This window comes from Pseudophryne corroboree, chromosome 4 (assembly GCF_028390025.1).
Source record: "Pseudophryne corroboree isolate aPseCor3 chromosome 4, aPseCor3.hap2, whole genome shotgun sequence".
NCBI lineage: Eukaryota > Metazoa > Chordata > Amphibia > Anura > Myobatrachidae > Pseudophryne > Pseudophryne corroboree.
This window is the reverse complement of record NC_086447.1, coordinates 527,886,245-527,912,334: the sequence shown is the minus strand read 5'-3', so window position 1 is coordinate 527,912,334 and position 26,090 is coordinate 527,886,245. Positions and strand designations below refer to the sequence as shown.

Sequence of the window (26,090 nt, the reverse complement as noted above, 5' to 3'; positions counted from 1 at the left end):
TTCTCCCGGATGGCAAAAAGCCGGACGGGAAAAACCGGAGTGTGTGTTACAGCCCTTACACTCCAAGATGTGCTCCCAAATATACCAAGGCGTGTTAGACACCTTGTTGCACAATTTTTATCATTACTAAAAAATGGAGTTCCATCAGAATATGTCTTGCCCCAAACAATGGATACAATATGGACCTTGATAAGTTATATACAAATTTACAAAGTAGAAACACAAGTTGGGTTAAAAAAAATAAGAATTTACTTACCGATAATTCTATTTCTCATAGTCCGTAGTGGATGCTGGGACTCCGTCAGGACCATGGGGATTAGCGGGCTCCGCAGGAGACAGGGCACATCTAAATAAAGCTTTTAGGATCACATGGTGCGTACTGGCTCCTCCCCCTATGACCCTCCTCCAAGCCTCAGTTAGGTACTGTGCCCGGACGAGCGTACACAATAAGGAAGGATCTTGAATCCCGGGTAAGACTCATACCAGCCACACCAATCACACCGTACAACTTGTGATCTGAACCCAGTTAACAGTATGATAACAACAAATGAAGTAGCCTCTGAAAAGATGGCTCACAACAATAGTAATAACCCGATTTTTGTAACAATAACTATGTACAAACATTGCAGACAATCCGCACTTGGGATGGGCGCCCAGCATCCACTACGGACTATGAGAAATAGAATTATCGGTAAGTAAATTCTTATTTTCTCTAACGTCCTAGTGGATGCTGGGACTCCGTCAGGACCATGGGGATTATACCAAAGCTCCCAAACGGGCGGGAGAGTGCGGATGACTCTGCAGCACAGAATGAGAGAACTCCAGGTCCTCCTTAGCCAGAGTATCAAATTTGTAAAATTTTACAAACGTGTTCTCCCCTGACCACGTAGCTGCTCGGCAAAGTTGTAATGCCGAGACCCCTCGGGCAGCCGCCCAAGATGAGCCCACTTTCCTTGTGGAGTGGGCCTTTACAGATTTAGGCTGTGGCAGGCCTGCCACAGAATGTGCAAATTGGATTGTGCTACAGATCCAACGTGCAATCGTCTGTTTAGACGCAGGAGCACCCATCTTGTTGGGTGCATACAATATAAACAACGAGTCAGATTTTCTGACTTCAGCTGTCCTTGAAATATATATTTTTAATGCTCTGACAACGTCCAGTAACTTGGAGTCCTCCAAGTCGCTAGTAGCCGCAGGCACCACAATAGGCTGGTTCAAGTGAAAAGCCGAAACCACCTTAGGGAGAAAATGAGGACGTGTCCGCAGTTCTGCCCTGTCCGAATGGAAAATCAGATATGGGCTTTTGTACGATAAAGCCGCCAACTCTGAAACTCTCCTGGCTGAAGCCAGGGCCAATAACATGGTTACCTTCCATGTAAGGTATTTTAAATCTACCGATTTTAGAGGCTCAAACCAATGAGATTTGAGAAAATTCAAAACTACGTTCAAATCCCACGGTGCCACTGGAGGCACCATTGGGGGTTGTATATGTAGTACACCTTTGACAAAAGTTTGTACTTCAGGAACTGACGCCAATTCCTTCTGGAAGAAGATTGATAAGGCCGAAATTTGAACTTTAATGGACCCCAATTTTAGGCCCATAGACAATCCTGCTTGCAGGAAATGTAAGAATCGACCCAATTGAAATTCTTCCGTTGGGGCCTTTTTGGCCTCACACCACGCAACATATTTTCGCCAAATGCGGTGATAATGCTGTACAGTCACTTCCTTCCTAGCCTTCATCAAGGTAGGAATAACTTCCTCTGGAATGCCCTTTTCTTTTAGAATCCAGCGTTCAACCGCCATGCCGTCAAACGCAGACGCGGTAAGTCTTGGAACATACAAGGTCCCTGCTGAAGCAGATCCCTTCTTAGAGGTAGAGGCCACGGATCCTCCGTGAGCATCTCTTGAAGTTCCGGATACCAAGTTCTTCTTGGCCAGTCCGGAGCCACTAGTATTGTTCTTACTCCCCTTTTCCGTATAATTCTCAGTACCTTTGGTATGAGAGGCAGAGGAGGGAACACATACACTGACTGGTACACCCACGGTGTTACCAGAGCGTCCACAGCTATTGCCTGAGGGTCTCTTGACCTGGCGCAATATCTGTCCAATTTTTTGTTGAGGCGAGACGCCATCATGTCCACCTTTGGTTTTTCCCAACGGTTCACAATCATGTGGAAGACTTCTGGATGGAGTCCCCACTCTCCCGGGTGAAGGTCGTGTCTGCTGAGGAAATCTGCTTCCCAGTTGTCCACTCCCGGGATGAACACTGCTGACAGTGCTATGACATGATTTTCCGCCCAGCGCAGAATCCTTGCCGCTTCTGTCATTGCTCTTCTGCTTCTCGTGCCGCCTTGTCGGTTTACGTGGGCGACTGCCGTGATGTTGTCCGACTGGATCAACACCGGCTGACCCTGAAGCAGCGGTTTTGCCAGGCTTAGAGCATTGTAGATCGCTCTTAGCTCCAGTATATTTATGTGAAGGGACGTCTCCAGGTTTGACCACACGCCCTGGAAGTTCCTTCCCTGTGTGACTGCTCCCCAGCCTCGTAGGCTGGCATCCGTAGTCACCAGGACCCAGTCCTGTATGCCGAATCTGCGGCCCTCTAACAGATGGGCACTCTGCAACCACCACAGGAGAGACAACCTTGTTCTTGGTGACAGTGTTATCCGCTGATGCATGTGCAGATGCGATCCGGACCATTTGTCCAGCAGATCCCACTGAAATGTTCGTGCATGGAATCTGCCAAATGGAATTGCTTCGTAAGAAGCCACCATCTTTTCCAGGACTCTTGTGCATTGATGTACTGACACAGTTCCTGGTTTTAGGAGGTTCCTGACAAGTTCGGATAACTCCCTTGCTTTCTCCTCCGGGAGAAACACCTTTTTCTGAACCGTGTCCAGAATCATTCCCAGGAACAGCAGACGTGTTGTCGGGGTCAATTGAGATTTTGGAAGATTCAGAATCCACCCGTGTTGCTGAAGCACTACCTGGGTTAGTGCTACACCGACTTCCAGCTGTTCTCTGGACTTTGCCCTTATCAGGAGATCGTCCAAGTAAGGGATAATTAATACGCCTTTTCTTCGTAGAAGAACCATCATTTCGGTCATTACCTTGGTAAAGACCCGAGGAGCCGTGGACAACCCAAACGGCAGCGTTTGAAACTGATAATGACAGTCTTGTATCACGAACCTGAGATACCCTTGGTGTGAGGGGTAAATTGGGACATGCAGATAAGCATCTTTTATGTCCAGGGACACCATGAAGTCCCCTTCCTCCAGGTTCGCTATCACTGCTCTGAGTGACTCCATCTTGAACTTGAATTTCTGTATGTACAGGTTCAAGGATTTCAGGTTTAGAATAGGTCTTACCGAACCGTCTGGCGTCGGTACCACAAATAGTGTGGAATAATACCCCTTTCCCTGTTGTAGGAGGGGTACTTTGACTATCACCTGCTGAGAATACAGCTTGTGAATGGCTTCCAATACCGACGTCCTTTCTGAGGGAGACGTTGGTAAAGCAGACTTTAGGAACCGGCGAGGGGGAGACCTTTCGAACTCCAACATGTAACCCTGAGATATTATCTGCAGGATCCACGGGTCCACTTGTGAGCGAGCCCACTGATTGCTGAAAATCTTGAGTCGACCCCCCACCGCTCCAGAGTCCGCTTGTAAAGCCCCAGCGTCATGCTGATGGCTTTGTAGAACCCGGGGCGGGCTTCTGGTCCTGGGCAGGGGCTGCTTGCTGCCCTCTCTTACCCTTTCCTCTGCTTCGCGGCAGATAAGACTGTCCTTTTGGTCGCTTGTTTTTATAGGAGCGAAAGGACTGCGGCTGAAAAGACGGTGTCTTTTTCTGTTGGGAGGGGGTCTGAGGTAAAAAAGTGGATTTGCCGGCAGTTGCCGTGGCCACCAGGTCCGAAAGACCGACCCCAAATAATTCCTCTCCTTTATATGGCAATACTTCCATATGCCTTTTGGAATCTGCATCACCTGACCACTGTCGCGTCCATAAACTTCTTCTGGCAGATATGGACATCGCGCTTACCCTTGATGCTAGAGTACAAATATCCCTCTGAGCATCTCGCATATAAAGAAACGCATCCTTTAATTGCTCTAGAGTCAATAAAATACTGTCCCTATCCAGGGTATCAATATTTTCAGTCAGGGAATCCAACCACACTACCCCAGCACTGCACATCCAGGCTGAGGCTATTGCCGGTCGCAGTATAACACCAGTATGTGTGTATATACTCTTCAGTGTAGTTTCCAGCCTCCTATCTGCTGGATCCTTGAGGGCGGCCGTATCAGGAGACGGCAACGCCACTTGCTTTGATAAACGTGTGAGCGCCTTATCCACCCTAGGGGGTGTTTCCCAGCGCGCCCTAACCTCTGGTGGGAAAGGGTATAATGCCAATAACTTCTTGGAAATTAGCAGTTTTCTATCTGGGTTAACCCACGCTTCATCACACACGTCATTCAATTCCTCTGATTCTGGAAAAGCTACAGGTAGTTTTTTTACCCCCCACATAATACCCCTTTTTGAGGTACCAGCAGTATCAGAGATCTGCAAAGCCTCCTTCATTGCCGTGATCATATAACGTGTGGCCCTATTGGAAAATACGTTTGTTTCTTCACCGTCAACACTAGATTCATCTGTGTCGGTACCCGTGTCGACTGACTGAGGTAAGGGACGTTTTACAGCCCCTGACGGTGTCTGAGACGCCTGAGCCGGTACTAACTGGTTTTCCGGCCGTCTCATTTCGTCAACTGACTTTTGTAATGTGCTAACATTATCACGTAATTCCATAACTAAAGCCATCCATTCCGGTGTCGACTCCCTAGGGGGTGACATCACCATTACCGGCAATTGCTCTGCCTCCACACCAACATCGTCCTCGTACATGTCGACACACACGTACCGACACACAGCAGCCACACAGGGAATGCTCTAATCGAAGACAGGACCCTCTTAGCCCTTTGGGGAGACAGAGGGAGAGTTTGCCAGCACACACCAAAAGCGCTATAAATGTATATAAACAACCCTAGAAGGTGTTGTTTTTGATATAGGCGCTTTTAATATATCAATATCGCCAAATTATGCCCCCCTTCTCTTTGTTACCCTGTTTCTGTAGTGCAGTGCAGGGGAGAATCCTGGGAGCCTTCCTCACCAGCGGAGCTGAGCAGGAAAATGGCGCTGAGTGCTGAGGAGAATAAGTTCCGCCCCTTTTTCGGCGGGCTTTTCTCCCGGGTTTTAAGAAAACTGGCCTGGGTTAAATACATACATATAGCCTTAATGGCTATATGTGATGTATTTTTCGCCACTAAAGGTATTTAATATTGCTGCCCAGGGCGCCCCCAGCAGCGCCCTGCACCCTCTGTGACTGAATCAGTGAGACGTGTAGCAACAATGGCGCACAGCTGCAGTGCTGTGCGCTACCTTCATGAAGACTGAGGAGTCTTCTGCCGCCTGCTTTCCGGACCTCCGATCTTCAGCGTCTGTAAGGGGGGTCGGCGGCGCGGCTCCGGGACGAACCCCAGGATGACCTGTGTTCCGACTCCCTCTGGAGCTAAGTGTCCAGTAGCCTAAGACTCCAATCCATCCTGCACGCAGGTGACTTGGAAATCTCTCCCCTAAGTCCCTCGATGCAGTGATCCTGTTGCCAGCAGGATTCACTGAGATTTAAACCTAAAAAAACTTTGTCTAAGCAGCTCTTTAGGAGAGCCACCTAGATTGCACCCTTCTCGGACGGGCACAAAAACCTAACTGAGGCTTGGAGGAGGGTCATAGGGGGAGGAGCCAGTACGCACCATGTGATCCTAAAAGCTTTATTTAGATGTGCCCTGTCTCCTGCGGAGCCCGCTAATCCCCATGGTCCTGACGGAGTCCCAGCATCCACTAGGACGTTAGAGAAAACCCCAAAGGGAATCTATTTCTTGCGGGTTATTAACAGCACAGTTTTTGCAGATTTATTATTTTTCTACTATATATTTTGGGCACCAGCTCAAACCCATGCAGAGCTGCGTTACATCATGCATGGACTCGGGGTGATTCAGACCCGATCGCTCCTGTGCGTTTTTGCACAGCGGGCGAACAGGTCATAACTGCACATGCACTGCAATGAGCACGTACTTCGGTTAACAACAACAGGCATCGCCGGTCAGCGACAGGATGGTGCGAAATTTCCGATCGCACAGATGTTCACAAGGTGATTGACAGGAAGAGGCCGTTTATGGGTGGTAACTGACCATTTACAGGGAGTGTCCAGAAAAACGCAGGCATTCTGAAACGTTTTCAGGGAGGGTGTCTGACGTCAGCTCCGGCCCTGATCAGCCTCTTCTGATCGCACTGAAGGAATAAGTCCTGGGCTGCACACAGACTGCACACAGTGGATTTTTGCAGCTCGGCGTACACATGGGATCGCACACTTGCACGCCGAATTTACACTCCCCTGGGGCGATGACCATCTAATCGCAGGATAGTTAGTAGCCCAGAGATCAGGTCTGAATCACCCCCTCAGTCCCTTCAGGAATTTCTCTTAGTAGCATGGAATAACTAGATGGTTAACATTTTTTTAATTTTGTATGGACTTCCTTTATTTTTTTTATTTTTTTTTTACAGATTTTAATTTTGAACCTGTATTTAACAGAGAACAAAGTAAGTAATATTCACTCAAATAATTAAGAGATGAGATGAATTTAAAATAAAAAGGCAGGTTAGACAACTCATTCATTAAATGTAAATGGAATTATAATATTGTCAATGCCATTTTGGAACAGTTTAAACTGTCACATGCTCCTAAAACTATATATATATATATATATATATATATATATTAGTTAAATAACTGAATTCAGTTTCTAAAATTAATGTTAAAGATCAAGTGCGCATAAGACTCTAGCATCAATGGGGTATATTTTCTGAAGCTTCCAAAATTGAAAAGCGATGTTGCCCGTAGCAACCAATCATATTCTGTCTATCATTTCTCAGGTGTGGATAATAAGGTCAACCACACCCAGGTCGATATTGTCTAGGTCGACTACTATTGGTTGACAGTAACTAAGTCGGCACAGGCATTAGGTCGACATGACAAAAGGTCGACGTGTTTAAAAAAAAATTGGTGTCATTTTCTTCGTAGAGTGACCGGGAACCCCAATTAGTGCACCGTGTTCCCTCATATGGCTCGCTTCGGGCAAGGCAGGTTACCGATCCCAATTGTAGTCCACGTGGATCGTAAAGTATGAAAAAGTTCAAAAAAATAAAAAAAAGTTGTGAAAAACTCACGTCGACCTTTTGCAATGTTGACCTTGAACACGTCGACCTAGTAACCATGTCTACCAACAGTGGTCGACCTAAAGACCGGATACCCATTTCTCTATTGCATCCTAGAAAATGAAAACAGAATCTGATTGGTGGCTATGGGCAACATCTCCGCTTTTCAATTTTTGAAGCTTTAGTAAATTTACCCCTATGAGAGTATTCCCCTTGACACATACCTGAGACTGGTTTAAAGTAAGACACTGTCCTAAAGATGCAATAATAACAGAACTAAAGTGGAAAACTGATCAAGGCATTTAACATTCATGACTTAGATCTGAAATGTAAATTTCAGGATCTAGTAGTCTTTCAAAAGCAGCCTGGTAAGGGGCAAATCCTTACCTGAAAATTCAAGTTAATATACAGACAATTGTTTATGTGTCTCTCACTATTGCAGGGGTGTTTTCCGGGAGGAGGCTTACAGTATATGTGATAAGCATGCCCCTATTGTTTTAGTATATATATATATATTTCTCTGACGTCCTAGTGGATGCTGGGAACTCCGTAAGGACCATGGGGAATAGACGGGCTCCGCAGGAGACTGGGCACTCTAAGAAAGAATTAGGACTACTGGTGTGCACTGGCTCCTCCCTCTATGCCCCTCCTCCAGACCTCAGTTAGAATCTGTGCCCGGCTCGAGCTGGTTGCACACTAGGGGCTCTCCTGAGCTCTTAGAAAAGAAAGTATTTATTAGGTTTTTTATTTTCAGTGAGATCTGCTGGCAACAGACTCACTGCTACGAGGGACTTAGGGGAGAGAAGCGAACCTACCTGCTTGCAGCTAGCTTGGGCTTCTAGGCTACTGGACACCATTAGCTCCAGAGGGATCGAACACAGGCCCAGCCTCGGTCGTCCGGTCCCGGAGCCGCGCCGCCGTCCCCCTTGCAGAGCCAGAAGAGCGTCCTGGAAATCGGCGGCTGAAGACTCCGGTCTTCATTAAGGTAGCGCACAGCACTGCAGCTGTGCGCCATTGCTCCCCATGCACACCACATACTCCGGTCACTGATGGGTGCAGGGCGCTGGGGGGGGGGCACCCTGGGTTGCACGCAGGTGAGTTCACTTCTTCTCCCCTCTGTCCCTCGTTGCAGTGATCCTGTTGCCAGCAGGAATCACTGTAAAATAAAAAACCTAAAGCTAAACTTTCTCTAAGCAGCTCTTTATGAGAGCCACCTAGAATTGCACCCTTCTCGGCCGGGCACAAAAATCTAACTGGAGTCTGGAGGAGGGTCATAGGGGGAGGAGCCAGTGCACACCACCTGATCTGGAAAAGCTTTACTTTTTGTGCCCTGTCTCCTGCGGAGCCGCTATTCCCCATGGTCCTTTCAGGAACCCCAGCATCCACTAGGACGATAGAGAAAAACACATAATATAGTCTAAAAAACTATATATGTGTAAAAATCCCCTGCCATTATATTAATATAAAGAGCGGGAGAAGCCCGCCGAAAAAGGGGCGGGGCTATCTCCCTCAGCACACTGGCGCCATTTTCTCTTCACAGCTCCGCTGGAAGGACGCTCCCCAGGCTCTCCCCTGCAGTTTCCAGGCTCAATAGGGTAAAAAAGAGAGGGGGGGGGCACTAAATTTAGGCGCAAAACTGTGTATTATAGCTGCTATAGGGAAAATCACTTTGTGTAGTGTAAATCCCTGTTTATATAGCGCTGTGGTGTGTGCTGGCATACTCTCTCTCTGTCTCCCCAAAGGACTTTGTGGGGTCCTGTCCTCAGTCAGAGCATTCCCTGTGTGTGTGTGCGGTGTGTCGGTACGGCTGTGTCGACATGTTTGATGAGGAGGCTTATGTGGAGGCGGAGCAGGTGCCGATAAATGTGATGTCACCCCCTGCGGGGTCGACACCAGAGTGGATGAATATGTGGAAGGTATTAACCGACAGTGTCAACTCCTTACATAAAAGGCTGGATGACGTAACAGCCGTGGGACAGCCGGCTTCTCAGCCAGTGCCTGCCCAGGCGTCTCAAAGGCCATCAGGGGCTCAAAAACGCCCGCTACCTCAGATGGCAGACACAGATGTCGACACGGAGTCTGACTCCAGTGTCGACGAGGATGAGACATATACACAATCCACAAGGGGCATCCGTTGCATGATTACGGCAATATAAAATGTGTTGCACATTTCTGACATTAACCCAGGTACCACTAAAAAGGGTATTATGTTTGGGGAGAAAAAGCAACCAGTGGTTTTTTCCCCATCAGATGAGTTGAATGAAGTGTGTGAAGAAGCGTGGGCTTCCCCCGATAAGAAACTAGTGATTTCTAAAAAGTTACTGATGGCGTACCCTTTCCCGCCAGAGGACAGGTTACGCTGGGAGACATCCCCGAGGGTGGATAAAGCGCTCACACGCTTGTCAAAAAAGGTGGCACTGGCGTCTCAGGATACGGCCGCCTTAAAGGAGCCTGCGGATAGAAAGCAGGAGGCTATCCTGAAGTCTGTATATACACACTCAGGTACTATACTGAGACCTGCTATTGCTTCAGCATGGATGTGCAGTGCTGCAGCAGCGTGGTCTGATTCCCTGTCTGATAACATTGATTCCCTTGACAGGGACACTATATTGCTAACCATAGAGCATATTAAAGACGTAGTCTTATCTATGAGAGATGCACAGAGGGATATTTGCCGGCTGGATCTAGAATAAATGCAATGTCCATCTCTGCCAGGAGAGTATCATGGACTCGGCAGTGGACAGGTGATGCGGATTCTAAAAGGCACATGGAGGTTTTGCCTTACAAGGGTGAGGAATTGTTTGGGGATGGTCTCTCGGACCTCGTTTCCACAGCGACAGCTGGGAAGTCGACATTTTTACCTCAGGTTCCCTCACAGCCTAAGAAAGCACCGTATTATCAGGTACAGTCCTTTCGGCCCCAGAAAGGCAAGCGGGTTAGAGGCGCGTCCTTTCTGCCCAGGGGCAGGGGTAGAGGGAAAAAGCTGCACCATACAGCCAGTTCCCAAGAACAAAAGTCCTCCCCTGCTTCCACTAAATCCACCGCATGACGCTGGGGCTCCACTGGTGGAGCCAGGGGCGGTGGGGGCCCGTCTCCGGAACTTCAGCGACCGGTGGGTTCGATCACAGGTGGATCCCTGGGTTCTACAAGTGGTATCTCAGGGATACAAGCTGGAATTCGAGACGTCTCCCCCTCGCCGTTACCTCAAATCAGCCTTGCCAGCAACTCCCCCGGACAGGGAGGTAGTGCTGGCGGCAATTCACAAGCTGTACCTCCAGCAAGTGATAATAAAAGTTCCCCTCCTTCAACAGGGACGGGGTTACTCTTCCACAATGTTTGTGGTACCGAAACCAGACGGTTTGGTGAGACCCATTCTAAATTTGAAATCCTTGAACACTTATATAAGGAGGTTCAAGTTCAAAATGGAATCGCTCAGGGCGGTTATTGCAAGCCTGGAAGAAGGGGATTACATGGTATCACTGGACATCAAGGATGCTTACCTGCATGTCCCCATTTACCCACCTCACCAGGTGTACCTCCGTTTTGTGGTACAAGACTGCCATTACCAATTCCAGACGTTGCCGTTTGGTCTGTCCACGGCACCGAAGGTATTTACCAAAGTAATGGCCGAAATGATGATACTCCTTCGAAAGAAGGGAGTTATAATTATCCCATACTTGGACGATCTCCTTATAAAGGCGAGGTCCAGGGAGCAGTTGTTGGTCGGAGTAGCACTATCTCAGGAAGTGCTACAACAGCACGGCTGGATTCTGAATATTCCAAAGTCGCAGCTGGTTCCTACGACGCGTCTGCTGTTCCTGGGTATGATTCTGGAACAGAAGAAGGTGTTTCTCCCGGAGGAGAAGGCCAAGGTTGTCATCTCTGGTCAGAGACCTCCTGAAACCAAAACAGGTGTTGGTGCATCACTGCACGCGAGTCCTGGGAAAGATGGTAGCTTCTTACGAGGCAATTCCATTCGGCAGATTCCATGCAAGGATTTTTCTGTGGGATCTGTTAGACAAGTGGTCCGGATCGCATCTTCAGATGCATCGGCTGATCACCCTGTCCCCGAGGGCCAGGGTGTCTCTGCTGTGGTGGCTGCAGAGTGCTCATCTTCTAGAGGGCCGCAGATTCGGCATACAGGACTGGGTCCTGGTGACCACGGATTCAAGCCTCCGAGGTTGGGGGGCAGTCACTCAGGGAAGAAACTTCCAAGGACAATGGTCGAGTCAGGAGGCTTCCCTACACATAAATATTCTGGAACTAAGGGCCATTTACAATGCCCTAAGTCAGGCAAGACCCCGGCTTCAAAACCAGCCGGTGCTGATTCAGTCAGACAACATCACGGCGGTCGCCCATGTAAACCGACAGGGCGGCACAAGAAGCAGGATGGCGATGGCAGAAGTCACAAGGATTCTCCGATGGGTGGAGAATCACGTGATAGCACTGTCAGCAGTGTTTATTCCGGGTGTCGACAACTGGGAAGCAGACTTCCTCAGCAGGCACGACCTCCACCCGGGAGAGTGGGGACTTCATCCAGAAGTCTTCCAACTGATTGTAAACCGTTGGGAAAGGCCACAGGTGGACATGATGGCGTCCCGCCTAAACAAAAAGCTAAAAAGATATTGTGCCAGGTCAAGGGACCCTCAGGCAATAGCTGTGGACGCTCTAATGACACCGTGGGTGTACCAGTCGGTTTATGTGTTCCCTCCTCTTCCTCTCATACCAAAGGTACTGAGGATAATAAGAAAGAGAGGAGTGAGAACTATACTCATCGTTCCGGATTGGCCAAGACGGACTTGGTACCCGGAACTGCAAGAAATGATCTCAGAGGACCCGTGGCCTCTGCCTCCCAGACAGGACCTGCTACAGCAGGGGCCCCGTCTGTTCCAAGACTTACCGCGGCTGCGTTTGACGGCATGGCGGTTGAACGCCGGATCCTGATGGAAAAGGGCATTCCGGTTGAAGTCATTCCTACGCTGATAAAAGCTAGGAAAGATGTGACAGCAAAGCCTTATCACCGCATATGGCGAAAATATGTTGCTTGGTGTGAGGCTATGAAGGCCTCCACAGAAGAATTTCAGCTGGGTCGTTTTCTGCACTTCCTACAGTCAGGAGTGACTATGGGCCTAAAATTGGGTTCCATTAAAGTCCAGATTTCGGCCCTGTCTATTTTCTTTCAAAAAGAACTGGCTTCACTGCCTGAAGTTCAGACGTTTGTTAAGGGAGTGCTGCACATTCAGCCCCCTTTTGTGCCCCCAGTGGCACCTTGGGATCTCAACGTTGTGTTGGATTTCCTAAAATCACATTGGTTTGAGCCACTTCAGACCGTGGAATTAAAATATCTCACGTGGAAAGTGGTCATGCTTTTGGCCTTGGCTTCGGCTAGGCGGGTGTCAGAATTGGCGGCTTTGTCCTGTAAAAGCCCCTATCTGATCTTCCATATGGACAGAGCAGAATTGAGGACGCGTCCCCAATTCCTCCCTAAGGTGGTATCAGCGTTTCATTTGAACCAACCTATTGTGGTGCCTGCGGCTACTGGGGACTTGGAGGCCTCCAAGTTGCTGGATGTAGTCCGGGCCCTGAAAATCTATGTTTCCAGGACGGCTAGAGTCAGAAAGACTGACTCGCTGTTTATCCTGCATGCACCCAACAAGCTGGGTGCTCCTGCTTCTAAGCAGACTATTGCTCGCTGGATCTGCTCCACGATTCAACTTGCACATTCTGCGGCAGGACTGCCGCATCCTAAATCTGTGAAGGCCCATTCCACGAGGAAAGTGGGCTCTTCTTGGGCGGCTGCCCGAGGGGTCTCGGCTTTACAACTTTGCCGAGCTGCTACCTGGTCGGAATCAAACACGTTTGCAAAATTCTACAAGTTTGATACCCTGGCTGAGGAGGACCTTGAGTTTGCTCATTCGGTGCTGCAGAGTCATCCGCACTCTCCCGCCCGTTTGGGAGCTTTGGTATAATCCCCATGGTCCTTACGGAGTTCCCAGCATCCACTAGGACACAGGTTCTCAAACTCGGTCCTCAGGACCCCACACGGTCCATGTTTTGCAGGTCACCTGTAGATTTTTAAAATGTGACAGTTGGTGATACACAGTGCAGCTGCTGGGTGACATGGAAAATGTGAACCGTGTGGGGTCCTGAGGACCGAGTTTGAGAACCACTGCACTAGGACGTCAGAGAAAATAAGAATTTACTCACCGGTAATTCTATTTCTCGTAGTCCGTAGTGGATGCTGGGCGCCCATCCCAAGTGCGGATTGTCTGCAATACTTGTATATAGTTATTGCCTAACTAAAGAGTTATTGTTCTGAGCCATCTGTTCAGTGAGGCTCAGTTGTTATTCATACTGTTAACTGGGTATAGTTATCACGAGTTGTACGGTGTGATTGGTGTGGCTGGTATGAGTCTTACCCGGGATTCCAAATCCTTTCCTTGTTGTGTCAGCTCTTCCGGGCACAGTTTCCCTAACTGAGGTCTGGAGGAGGGGCATAGAGGGAGGAGCCAGTGCACACCAGTAGTCCTAATTCTTTCTTAGAGTGCCCAGTCTCCTGCGGAGCCCGTCTATTCCCCATGGTCCTTACCGGTGAGTCAATTCTTATTATATATATATATATATATATATATATATATATATATATATAAGATTTTACTTACCGGTAAATCTATTTCTCGTAGTCCGTAGAGGATGCTGGGGACTCCGTAAGGACCATGGGGAATAGACGGGCTCCGCAGGAGATAGGGCACTTTAAGAAAGCTTTGGATTCTGGGTGTGCACTGGCTCCTCCCTCTATGTCCCTCCTCCAGACCTCAGTTAGAGAAACTATGCCCAGAGGAGATGAACAGTACGAGGAAAGGATTTTTGTAAATCTAAGGGCAAGATTCATACCAGCCACACCAATCACACCGTATAACTTGTATGAACAATAACATAGCCTCGGTTCAAACCCGATCAACTATAACATAACCCTTATGTAAGCAATAACTATATACAAGTCTTGCAGAAGAAGTCCGCACTTGGGACGGGCACCCAGCATCCTCTACGGACTACGAGAAATAGGATTTACCGGTAAGTAAAATCTTATTTTCTCTAACGTCCTAGAGGATGCTGGGGACTACGTAAGGACCATGGAAATTATACCAAAGCTCCCAAACGGGCGGGAGAGTGCGGATGACTCTGCAGCACCAATTGAGCAAACAGGAGGTCCTCCTCAGCCAGGGTATCAAACTTATAGAACTTTGCAAAGGTGTTTGACCCCGACCAAGTAGCAGCTCAGCACAGTTGTAGTGCGTGCCGAGACCCCCCGGGCAGCCGCCCAAGAGGAGCCCACCTTCCTAGTGGAATGGGCCTTAACCGATTTAGGCAATGGCAATCCTGCCGAAGAATGTGCCTGCTGAATCGTGTTACAAATCCAGCGAGCAATAGTCTGCTTTGAAGCAGGAGCGCCAACCTTGTTGGCCGCATACAGAACAAACAAAGCTTCGGTCTTCCTGATCCTAGTTGTTCTGGTCACATAAATCTTCAAAGCCCGGACCACATCCAGGGACTCGGAATCCTCCAAGTCCCGTGTAGCCACAGGCACGACAATAGGTTGGTTCATATGAAAAGATGAGACCACCTTGGGCAGAAATTGAGGACGAGTCCTCAACTCTGCCCTATCCACGTGAAAAATCAGGTATGGGCTTTTATATGATAAAGCCGCCAATTCCGAAACCCGCCTTGCAGAAGCTAAGGCCAACAACATGACCACTTTCCAAGTGAGGTATTTCAACTCCACTGTTTTGAGTGGTTCAAACCAAGGTGACTTGAGGAAACTTAATACCACGTTTAGGTCCCAAGGCGCCACCGGAGGTACAAAGGGAGGCTGAATATGCAGCACGCCCTTCACAAAAGTCTGTACTTCAGGAAGAGAAGCCAATTCTCTTTGAAAGAAAATGGATAAGGCCGAAATTTGGACCTTTATGGACCCTAATTTTAGGCCCAAATTCACTCCCGTTTGAAGGAAGTGAAGCAGACGGCCCAACTGGAACTCCTCCGTAGGAGCAGCTCTGGCCTCACACCAAGAAACATATTTTCGCCATATACGGTGATAATGTTTCGACGTCACGTCTTTCCTAGCCTTGATCAGGGTAGGAATGACCTCCTCCGGAATACTTTTTTCCGCTAGGATCCGGCGTTCAACCGCCATGCCGTCAAACGCAGCCGCGGTAAGTCTTGGAACAGACAGGGCCCCTGCTGCAGCAGGTCCTGCCTTAGAGGAAGAGGCCACGGATCTTCTGTGAGCAACTCTTGCAGCTCCGGACACGAAGTCCTCCGTGGCCAATCTGGAACAATGAGGATTGTTCTGACCCTGCTTATTCTTATTATTCTCAACACCTTGGGAATGAGAGGAAGAGGAGGAAACACATAGACCGATCTGAACACCCAAGGTGTCACCAGAGTGTCTACCGCTACCGCCTGAGGGTCCCTTGACCTAGCGCAATATCGCATTAGCTTTTTGTTGAGACGGGACGCCATCATGTCTATTTGAGGCAGCCACCACCGACCCTTGATCTGTGCGAAGACTTCTTGATGAAGTCCCCACTCTCCCGGATGCAGGTTGTGCCTGCTGAGGAAATCCGCCTCCCAGTTGTCCACCCCCGGGATGAACACTGCTGATAGTGCGCTTACATGGCCTTCCGCCCAGCGTAGAATCCTGGTCGCTTCTGCCATGGCCACTCTGCTTCGCGTTCCGCCTTGGCGGTTTACATGAGCCACTGCCGTGACATTGTCTGACTGAATCACAACCGGTTTTTCCCGAAGCAATTCCTCCACTTGACTCAGGGCGTTGTATATGGCCCTCAACTCCAGGACGTTGATGTGGAGACAAGTCTCTAGATTTGACCAGAGACCTTGGAAATTTCTTCCCAGTGTGACTGCTCCCCAGCCTCGGAGGCTTGCGTGCGTGGTCACCAGGGCCCAGTCCTGAATGCCGAATCTGCAACCTTCTAGTAGGAGAGCACTGTGCAGCCACCACAGGAGAGATACCCTGGTCCTGGGAGACAGGGTGATCCTTTGATGCATTTGTAAATGGGACCCTGACCACTTGTCCAAGAGGTCCCATTGAAAAGTCCTCGCATGGAACCTGCCGAAGGGGATGGCCTCGTATGAAGCTACCATCTTCCCCAGAACCCGTGTGCAATGATGCACTGAAACCTTGTTTTGGCTTTAATAGGTTCCTGACCAGGGCTATGAGCTCCTGAACCTTTTCGATCGGAAGAAAAAACTTTTTCTGGTCTGTGTCCAGAATCAGGCCCAAAAAGGTCAGACGTGTTGTAGGGACTAGCTGGGACTTCGGTATATGGAGAATCCAGCCGTGTAACTGCAACGTCTTCATGGACAGAGACACGCTGTCCAGCAACTTCTCCCGAGATCTCGCCTTTAAGAGGAGATCGTCCAAGTATGGGATAATTGTGACACCCTGCCTGCGCAGGAGCACCATCATTTCTGCCATCACCTTGGTGAAAATTCTCGGGGCCGTGGAAAGCCCAACCGGCAACGTCTTTTTTTTGTATGCTGCGGGGGGACATAAGGTAAGAAATTTGACTTACCAGCCATAGCAGTAGAGACAAGGTCCGAGAGGCCGTCTCCAAACAACTCCTCCCCCTTGTAAGGCAAGGACTCCATATGCCGCTTTGAATCGGCGTCTCCCGTCCACTGTCGGGTCCACAAGAGCCGCCTAGCAGAAATAGACATAGCGTTTATTCTGGAGCTTAGTAAACAAATGTCTCTTTGAGCATCTCTCATATACAAGGCAGCCTCCCTGATATGCTCTACGGTCATTAAAATGGCATCCCTATCTAAGGTGTCAAGCTCCGTATATAAGGAATCTGCCCATGCCACGACAGCACTACAAACCCAGGCCGACGCCATAGCCGGTCTAACAATAGTACCGGAATGAGTGTAAATGTGCTTCATGGTAATTTCCTGTCTGCGATAAGCAGAATCCTTGAGGGAAGCCGTATCCTGCGAAGGCAGTGCCACCTTTTTGGACAAACGTGTCAGCGCCTTGTCGACTTTAGGCGAAGATTCCCATCGTATCCTATCCGTTTGTGGAAAAGGATACGCCCTAAGAATCCTTTTGGGAACTTGTGGTCTCCTATCTGGAGATTCCCAAGCCTTTTGGCACAATTCGCTCAGCTCAAATGAGGACGGAAAGGTGACCTCAGGCTTTTTCCCTTTATACATGTGTACCCTCGTGTCAGGGACAGGGGGTTCCTTAGTAATATGCAAAACCTCTTTAATGGCAATAATCATGTACCGAATACCTTTTGCCACCTTTGGCTGTAATTTTGCATCTTCATAGTCGACACTAGAGTCAGTATCTGTGTCGGTATCTGTGTCATCGATCTGGGATATGGCGCGCTTCTGAGGCCCCGAAGGTCCTGGCGCCACAGGGACAGGCATGGTCTGGCTACCTGACTGATCCCTAGCTTCAGCCTTGTCTAACCTTTCTCGTCAAACATGTCGACACACGCGTACCGACACACTTCACACACACAGGGAAACTCTTTTCTGAAGACAGTATCCCCTTTAAGGCCCTTTGGAGAGACAGAGAGAGAGTATGCCAGCACACACCCCAGCGCAATGACCCTGGAGACCAACACAAAATGTTTTTCCCCAGCGGCTCTGTATAATATGTTATCCGCCAATTATGTGCCCCCCCCTTCTCTTTTAAACACCCCTTCACCATGTGTAAGCAGGGGAGAGTCCGGGGAGCTTCCTCTCAGCGGTGCTGTGGAGAGAAAATGGCGCTGGTGAGTGCTGAGGGAGAAGCCCCGCCCCCTCGGCGGCGGGCTTCAGTCCCGCTCAAAGTTATTAAAAAATGGCGGGGGCTCTTTTATATACATGTACAGTGCCCACCTGTACATGTATATTGTCTTTTGCCATAAGAGAGGTGTTATATTGCTGCCCAGGGCGCCCCCCCTGCGCCCTGCACCCTTACAGTGACCGGAGTATGTGAGGTGTATGGGAGCAATGACGCACAGCTGCAGTGCTGTGCGTTACCTCAGTGAAGCTCTGAAGGCTTCTGCCGCCTGAGACGTCTTCTGACTTAGTTTCTTCTGGCTCTGTGAGGAGAACGGCGGCGCGGCTCTGGGGGTGGACGCCCAGTAAGAACCTGCGTTCACCCCCTCTGGAGCTAATGGTGTCCAGTAGCCGAGGAAGCAGGGCCTATCAATTAAGAAGGTCTGCCCCTCTCTCCTCAGTCCCTCGATGCAGGGAGCCTGTTGCCAGCAGTGCTCCCTGTAAAAATGTAGAAAAAATCCAAACAAAAATGCTTCCTAGGCAGAGAACTCCGGGGAGCTCCCTGCAGTGCACCCATCTCGCTCTGGGCACAGTGTAAAACTGAGGTCTGGAGGAGGGACATAGAGGGAGGAGCTAGTGCACACCCCGAATCCAAAGCTTTCGTAAAGTGCCCTATCTCCTGCGGAGCCCGTCTATTCCCCATGGTCCTTACGGAGTCCCCAGCATCCTCTAGGACGTTAGAGAAATATATATATATATATATATATATATATATGTACTCTTTGAACTGTCAATCTGTCAACTTAAATGAAAATGTCCTTGTTAAATTGTCTAGTTACTATTTACAGATGAACAAAACATTTTAGCAAGATTTCCCATTTTTAGCATTAGGCCAACACAAGATGAGAAGGATATAGGAAATTTGCCTCCAGTTCAAGGAAGTAGATTTGCTGCTGCAGGTTCTTGATATATTCTCCTTCCACTTTGAAATTGGTAGAATCCATACTAAACTAAAATAAAATGGACAGTATTTATGGTGAGTGTGGAAAAATATACTACACCAATATTTAGTCTCATGACATAGAGAAATGCGGTGGCACTCGATATACCGGCCGCCGGGATACCGACAACTATTTTCCCTCAAAGGGCTGTAACGCACGCTCCGGTTTTCCACACACAACGGCTTCGAGCGGTGTGTAATGCTGTGCGCATGCGCAGCAGCAGACACGGCTTGGAAAAAAACCGTGTGTGAAAGCTCTTATTCACAAACACGGTTCACTGCCTACAGTGGCGGTTCTTGCCACAAGCAAGCGGTACTTTTGCCCGGGGCGCCGCCTTCCGGAGGGCGCCGGCGCCATCCGGAGGGCGCCGCACCAGGGCAAGATCCGCCACTGTGCCCCCCGTAGTGCCCTGCTGTGCCCCCCCGCTTTGAAGGGAACCAGACGCGTAGCGTCTAGTTTCCCTTCATGGAGAGGACCTTAGTTGTGCGGTGCGCGATGACGTCATCGCGCACCGCACAGCAAAGGTCCTCTCCATGAAGGGAAACTAGACGCTACGGTCTAGTTTCCCTTCGTCTTGAGGACCTCTGCTGTGCGATGCGCGATGACGTCATCGCGCACCGCACAGCATAGTGGCACAGACACTAGGGGTCATAATTGACCTCTAGTGTCTATGCTGTTCTATGGGAGAGACGTAATAACGTCTCTCCCATAGATCGAAGAGAACAGAGGAGAGGAGAAGAGCGGCGCCGCCGGCGGAGGGGGTCTGGATCAGGAACAGGGATGGTAAGTATAGTTTTTATTTATTTTTATTTTTTCTTTCAGCGAGCTGACCACGCCCCCAATCGAAGCCACGCCCCCCATATTTTGCCCGGGGCGCCACAGATCACAGAACCGGCCCTGACTGCCTACAAAGACGGCACGGCTCCGGCACGGCAGACGGACCTTCCAGTGGATATTTCTGGATGCAACCCGGCGGCTGTGCCTGGGCCGTGCGAAAGGACACATTGTGCTGCATGCGTCTCTGCAGCACGGCAGCGTGAAAAAGCCGTCCAGGATTTTGCCAGGCGGCGGGAGTCAGCGCGTGTGTCACAGCCCTTAGGAGGTCCACGACACCCCTGGAGGGAGAATAATGCGCCACTGTGCCCACAGCGCGGCGAACGCAGCGAGACTGCAAGGGACTCTTTTGCGCTTGCCCCGCTGCTGACATTGGCCGACTGCTCCGATATGCAAGGCGCCTGGATCCCGACAGCCTGGCACTCGTAATACACCCAGAGAAATGTATTAGGGAAGAATAAAACATGAAAGAGCATTAACCAGATATATTTTTTTTTAGTTACGTGTGTGTGTTACAGCTGATGCACAGGCAGATAGTAATCACTGGGACCTGTTGCTCGGTGTAGTAACAATTGTGCGGCGCGCTCCGACCGTATTGTGAGCGGCGGCGGCGGCAGCAGCAGGGCGTCGGCATACAAGGTCAGACTCAGAACACATTATTATATATTACCGTGGCCCCAGCGCGGCTCTGCCTCTGCTCTCCGGGAAGCTGCGAGCGTCACTGTCCGGCTTCCTGCTAGCTACTGAGACGCTATAGTGGTTGCCCCGGGCAGCACAAACTTCCTGTGCGGGTGGGCACACGCACAGCATCACTACTGCAGTAACAGCAAGGCACTGCGCACAGAACCTGACCTTACATATATAGAAAGTACAGTCACAGTAAATAAGCTAATGAACAGTTACATCAAAATAATGCCCTTATTTATCAATGATTGACATACCTCCCAACCAGTGCCGTAACTAGGCATTTTAGCGCTGTGTACAAGAAACGACAGTGGCGCCCCCCCACCAATGTAAGATAGGGGCAACATGTATAGGGGCGTGGCTTCACGGAGAAGGGGCGTGGCCACAAAATAATAGCAATTCATACTACGGTGCACAGTAGTCTACATTATTCAAATTACGCTGCACAGTAGCGCCACTACACCAGGTAGAGCCCCTTTTATACATTACAGCAGACAGCGTCCCCTTTTTACACATTACAGCAGACAGTCCCCCTTTTTACACATTGCGGCAGCCAGTCCCCCTTTTTACACATTGCGGCAGCCAGGCCCCCTTTTTACACATTGCGGCAGCCAGGACCCCTTTTTACACATTGCGGCAGCCAGGACCCCTTTTTACACATTGCGGCAGACGGTGTCCCCCTGAGAGAGAGAGAGAGAGAGAGAGAGAGAGAGAGAGAAAGAGCGAGGGATATACTTATCATCTCTCCCGGTGACAGGCTCCTCGTGCTGGCATCTCCCTCTCGGTGCAGGCAGTGAGGTGAGAAGGAGGAGGAGGGAGGGGGAGCAGGGAGCCGCAGCAGCGCTATTTCATTGGTAGTAAGCGCCGCTGCAGCATCCCCCTTTCCTTCCGTATTGGCTGCCTGGCGCTGCTGTGGATGCTGGGATGAAGGAACCGCATCCCAGCATCCATAGCAGCGCCGGGTAGCCAATACAGAAGGAGAGGGGGATGCTGCAGCGGCGCTTACTACCAATGAAATAGCGCTGCTGTGGCTCCCTGCTCCCCCTCCCTCCTCCTCCTTGTCTGCTGCCCAGCGCTGGTCTCTTCTCCCTCCAGCGCGGCGCACGGCGCACACAGCAGAGGCGGCATGTAATGAGTCAATTTGACTCATTACATGCCGCTGGCCGTGCGCCCTCAGGGCAACTGCGCTGTGTGCCAAGCCCACTTGGCACACACGTAGTTACGGCCCTGCTCCCAACATGACCCTCTCCAGGAGGGACAGAATGCTCTGCTCCTGGACTTCCCTCTTAATTTATGGTTGCCATCACCTGTGCTGAAACACCTTTCTTATCCAGTAACCTGTTCAAAACAGGTGCTGGAAATCACAAATTAAGAAGAAAGTTCAGAAGCAGAGCATTCTGTCCCTCCTGGAGAGGGTCATGTTGGGAGGGGATCAGTACGAAATCCCGCCGGACGGGATCCCGGCAGTCGGAATACCGACACCGGAATCCCGACTGGCACAATCCCAACAGGGGGGCGAGAGCAACACAGCCTCTTGCGGGCTCGCTGCGTTTGCCACGCTGCGGGCACGGCAGTGGCGGATTTAGCGGGGGGCAATTAGGGCGAACGCCCCCCCCTAAACATACCGGCATCGGCATGGATGGCCGGGTCCCGCGCAACGATCATAAGCGCAGGGCCGGTCCGACATTGTGCGCCAGACTCAGGAGGGCTCAGTGAGTGACGTCACGCACTCTCTGCTGCGGCTACCCGTCCACCCGACACAGGCTGCTCTCCGCAGGGGACCCCATTACAGGGCAGTTTAACATGTGACGCCAGCTGCTTCCGGCCCGGGCCCTGTCAGACTGAGCACATTGGACAGCTGCCGGGTGCCGGAGCTCCAGCGCATTCACCAAAGTCTCCTCTCCTGCACCATCAGTCACTGTGGTGTGCTGGGAGAGGAGCCGAATGAGACTAAAGGGGGGTACTCACGGAGCGATATTCTAAGCAATCTGACTAGATTGCTTAGAATATCGGCAGGATCGCTCCGTGTGTAGCCCCCTCGGCGATAGCGATGCGCGGCCCCGCACATCGCTATCGCCGCTGCTAGATTGGCCTGCATGCAGGCCAATCTAGCGGGTCGCTCACTTCACCCGCTGGGTGAAGTGAGCGGCCCCCCCGTCTCCCCCCGCACGCTCAGCACAGATCGCGCTGTGCTGAGCGGCAGGAGAGATGTGTGCTGAGCGGTTCGCTCAGCACGCATCTCTCCTTGATCGGCCCGTGAGTACTGGGCTTAAGGAAGGTTGGTTGGAGGCACGGACATTCAAATTAGATAGAGATTGCAGGTGCCGACATCGCAGTGGGGTAATCACAACTGTGCACCCCTGGAGCAGAGCTGAATAGCTTACCCCTGCTGCTGGACAAAAGAATATAAGAGATTATAATTTCTTTCATCCAGCAGCAGGGGTAAGCTATTCAGCTCTGCTCTGGAGGTGCACAGTTGTGATTACCCCACTGCGATGCTGGCACCTGCACTCTGGGGGGGGGGGGGGGGGGGGGGGCCTGTAGCAGTACTGTGGTGATAGGGGCTCATTGGGCTACCGGGCAGGAGATTAGGACACTTCCCATCAGCAGCTGCTGTCACACAGATTCAACTCCTCCCTGAGCATCAATGACTCTGATCTTCCCGCCTGGTGGCTGGCCCCTCCCCCGAGACCAGCAGCCACTGTACAATATTCAGCCGCGGATCGTCCCGTTGGACTTCCTCCCCGGCTGCCAGCTCCCTCCCAGGGTGAGTACATTCTAGTTTTCATCCTTTCTCTAAAAATACAGTTTATCAAATATAGGTCTCAGTCAGATGTGGTCCCCCGTCCTCCCCCCTCTCCACCCTTCCGTCTCTTTCTCCCCCCTCTTGCTATCTCCCCCCCCTTTCCCTCTGCACCCTTCCTCGTCTCTTTCTTTTTTTCCCTCTCCGACCCCCCCCTTTTCCCTCCACCCTTACCTCTCTTCATCCCACCCTCTGTCTCTCTCTCTCTTTCTCCCTGTCCCTATGTCCCTGCTGTCACTCTCCCTGAATTTTGTCTCATTCCATGTGGCATAATGTGAATTTCGGCTCATACAGTGTGCTATAATGTGAATTTCGGCTCATTCTGTTTGCTATAATGTGAATTTTGGATCATTCTGTGTGCTATAATGTGAATTTCGGCTCATTCTATGTGCTATAATGTGAATTTCGGCTCATTCTGCGTGCTATAATGTGACTTTTGGCTCATTCTGCATGCTATAATGTGACTTTTGGCTCATTCTGCGTGCTATAATGTGAATTTCGGCTCAGTCTGTGTGCTATAATGTGACTTTTGGCTCATTCTGCGTGCTATAATGTGACTTTTGGCTCATTCTGCGTGCTATAATGTGACTTTTGGCTCATTCTGTATGCTATAATGTGAATTTCGGCTCAGTCTGTGTGCTATAATGTGACTTTTGGCTCATTCTGTGTGCTATAATGTGAATTTCGGCTCATTCTGCGTGCTAAAATGTGACTTTTGGCTCATTCTGTGTGGTATAATGTGAATTTCGGCTCATTCTGTGTGCTATAATGTGAATTTCGGCTCATTTTGCATGCTATAATGTGAATTTTGGCTAATAGAGTGTACTGTAATGTGAATTTCGGCTCAAACCATGTGTACCATTGTTGTCCTATTACTGATGCCATCACAGGATCTATTAAAAGAAATTTGTATTTATATAAAGCTTTTTTTCCTGCTAAAATAAATGTATTTCACTTTTTTCTCTCTGAAAGTGGACTGGTAGTCCAAATCTGGCTTGCACGATTGTGCATGTGTGATCTACGAATGTGCAGATGCATGCAGGAATGGCGATTCGCCAGTCTGTATCACCAGTGCGCAGGGTTCTCTCCACTAACTAGAAACATTTTATTAGTAATGGCAACAATTGGAAATTTTAGAAGCGAATGGGAGGGGCATTTGTAAGTGGGAGGAGCTATGATTAGGGGGAGGAGTCATCATTCTTAAACTGCCCCCCCTAAAAGTTAAGTCTAGATCTGCCACTGGGGCACGGTGCCTCGCGTTTATTCTCCCTCTATGGGTGTCGTGGACACCCACAGAGGGAAAATATGTCGGGATTGTGCCGGTCAGGATTCCGGTGTCAGTATTCCGACCGCCGGGATTTCGTCCGCCGGGATCTTGACCACATCCCGTTGGGAGGTATGGAGTGATAAATGTCACTGTGAGTTATAAATTACACCATCTAATCCGCTCCTGTCATTTTTCAAACCCAGCATGTGACATGGAAGTTAGGAGCGGATAGGCTAGTGCAATTTATCACACACCGTGAAATTTATCACTCATTGATAAATAAGGGCATAAGTTCTGGGTAAAACCTGAGTGGGAATGTACTGGGTAAAACCTGAGTGGGAACCTGTGTACCATAGGTTAATTGTAAATGCATTTATCTGTTGCTTTGTCTAATATTGTAACACTATGTGGTCGATTCAAATAGCCGGTAGGTGGGTGAATTGCTGTTGAACAGGCGGTGGCACCTCATCTTATCCCCCCTCTCTTGTCCCCCCTGCCCCCTACCCTTTGGATTTTTCACTGCAGCCAGTGTACCAACAATTTCTGGGGAAGAACAGTTATTTGCTGCACTGACTAATATGACTTCTGTCCGGTCTTAGTGGCCTCTGCTGTCGACTCTTGTCAAAACCTTGTGGGAGGGGGAGTGGCCGATAAAATGTTCCAATTGCAGAACAATGCTTAACATACATGTCAACATGCCTGTAAGCGCTAAGGAGAAGGGTGCGTGGGGGGGGGGGGGGGGGGTTGCGAGGACAGCGCACTGCACAAAAACTGCTTACATAAACATGGAGAATGCTCCATTGAATTCTAACAAGCGGACGGCCTACCTGCTTGCCAGACCCCCCGGCTGCTATATCTGTTCAAGGCCTAGATTTTGCACACTTGCCTAGGTGACAGGCCTTCCTGGCTTTTTGGGGGTCATTCCGAGTTGTTCGCTCGCAAGCGGATTTTAGCAGATTTGCTCATGCTAAGCCGCCGCCTACTGGGAGTGAATCTTAGCATCTTAAAATTGCGAACGATGTATTCGCAATATTGCGATTACACACCTCGTAGCAGTTTCTGAGTAGCTCCAGACTTACTCGGCTTCTGCGATCATTTCACTGCTTGTCGTTCCTGGTTTGACGTCACAAACATACCCAGCGTTCGCCCAGACACTCCCCCGTTTCTCCGGCCACTCCTGCGTTTTTTCCGGAAACGGTAGCGTTTTTTCCCACACGCCCATAAAACGGCCTGTTTCCGCCCAGTAACACCCATTTCCTGTCAATCACATTACGATCTCCAGAACGATGAAAAAGCCGTGAGTAAAAATCCTAACTGCATAGCAAATTTACTTGGCGCAGTCGCAGTGCGGACATTGCGCATGCGCATTAAGCGGAAAATCGCTGCAATGCGAAGATTTTTACCGAGCGAACAACTCGGAATGACCCCCTTTGTCCGCACA

At 49.9% G+C, this 26,090-nt stretch overlaps 1 protein-coding gene across 2 annotated transcripts in view; it reads right to left on the bottom strand.

The window, feature by feature from the left end:
• The window catches only part of LOC134909900 (cingulin-like protein 1), a 288,659-nt gene extending 267,929 nt beyond the window's left edge, over window positions 1-20,730 (bottom strand). Inside the window, exons 1-2 of one of the 2 annotated variants that reach the window (XM_063917267.1) lie at window positions 20,566-20,730; window positions 18,976-19,070 (exon numbers count right to left, since the gene is read on the bottom strand). In XM_063917267.1, coding sequence (XP_063773337.1) covers window positions 18,976-19,064 — 89 coding nt within the window. In that variant the 5' untranslated portion in view covers window positions 19,065-19,070; window positions 20,566-20,730. The remainder of the gene's footprint in view (window positions 1-18,975; window positions 19,071-20,565) is intronic. The other variant, XM_063917268.1, reaches the window with a different exon arrangement.
• Between the last annotated feature and the right edge of the window lie 5,360 nt (window positions 20,731-26,090).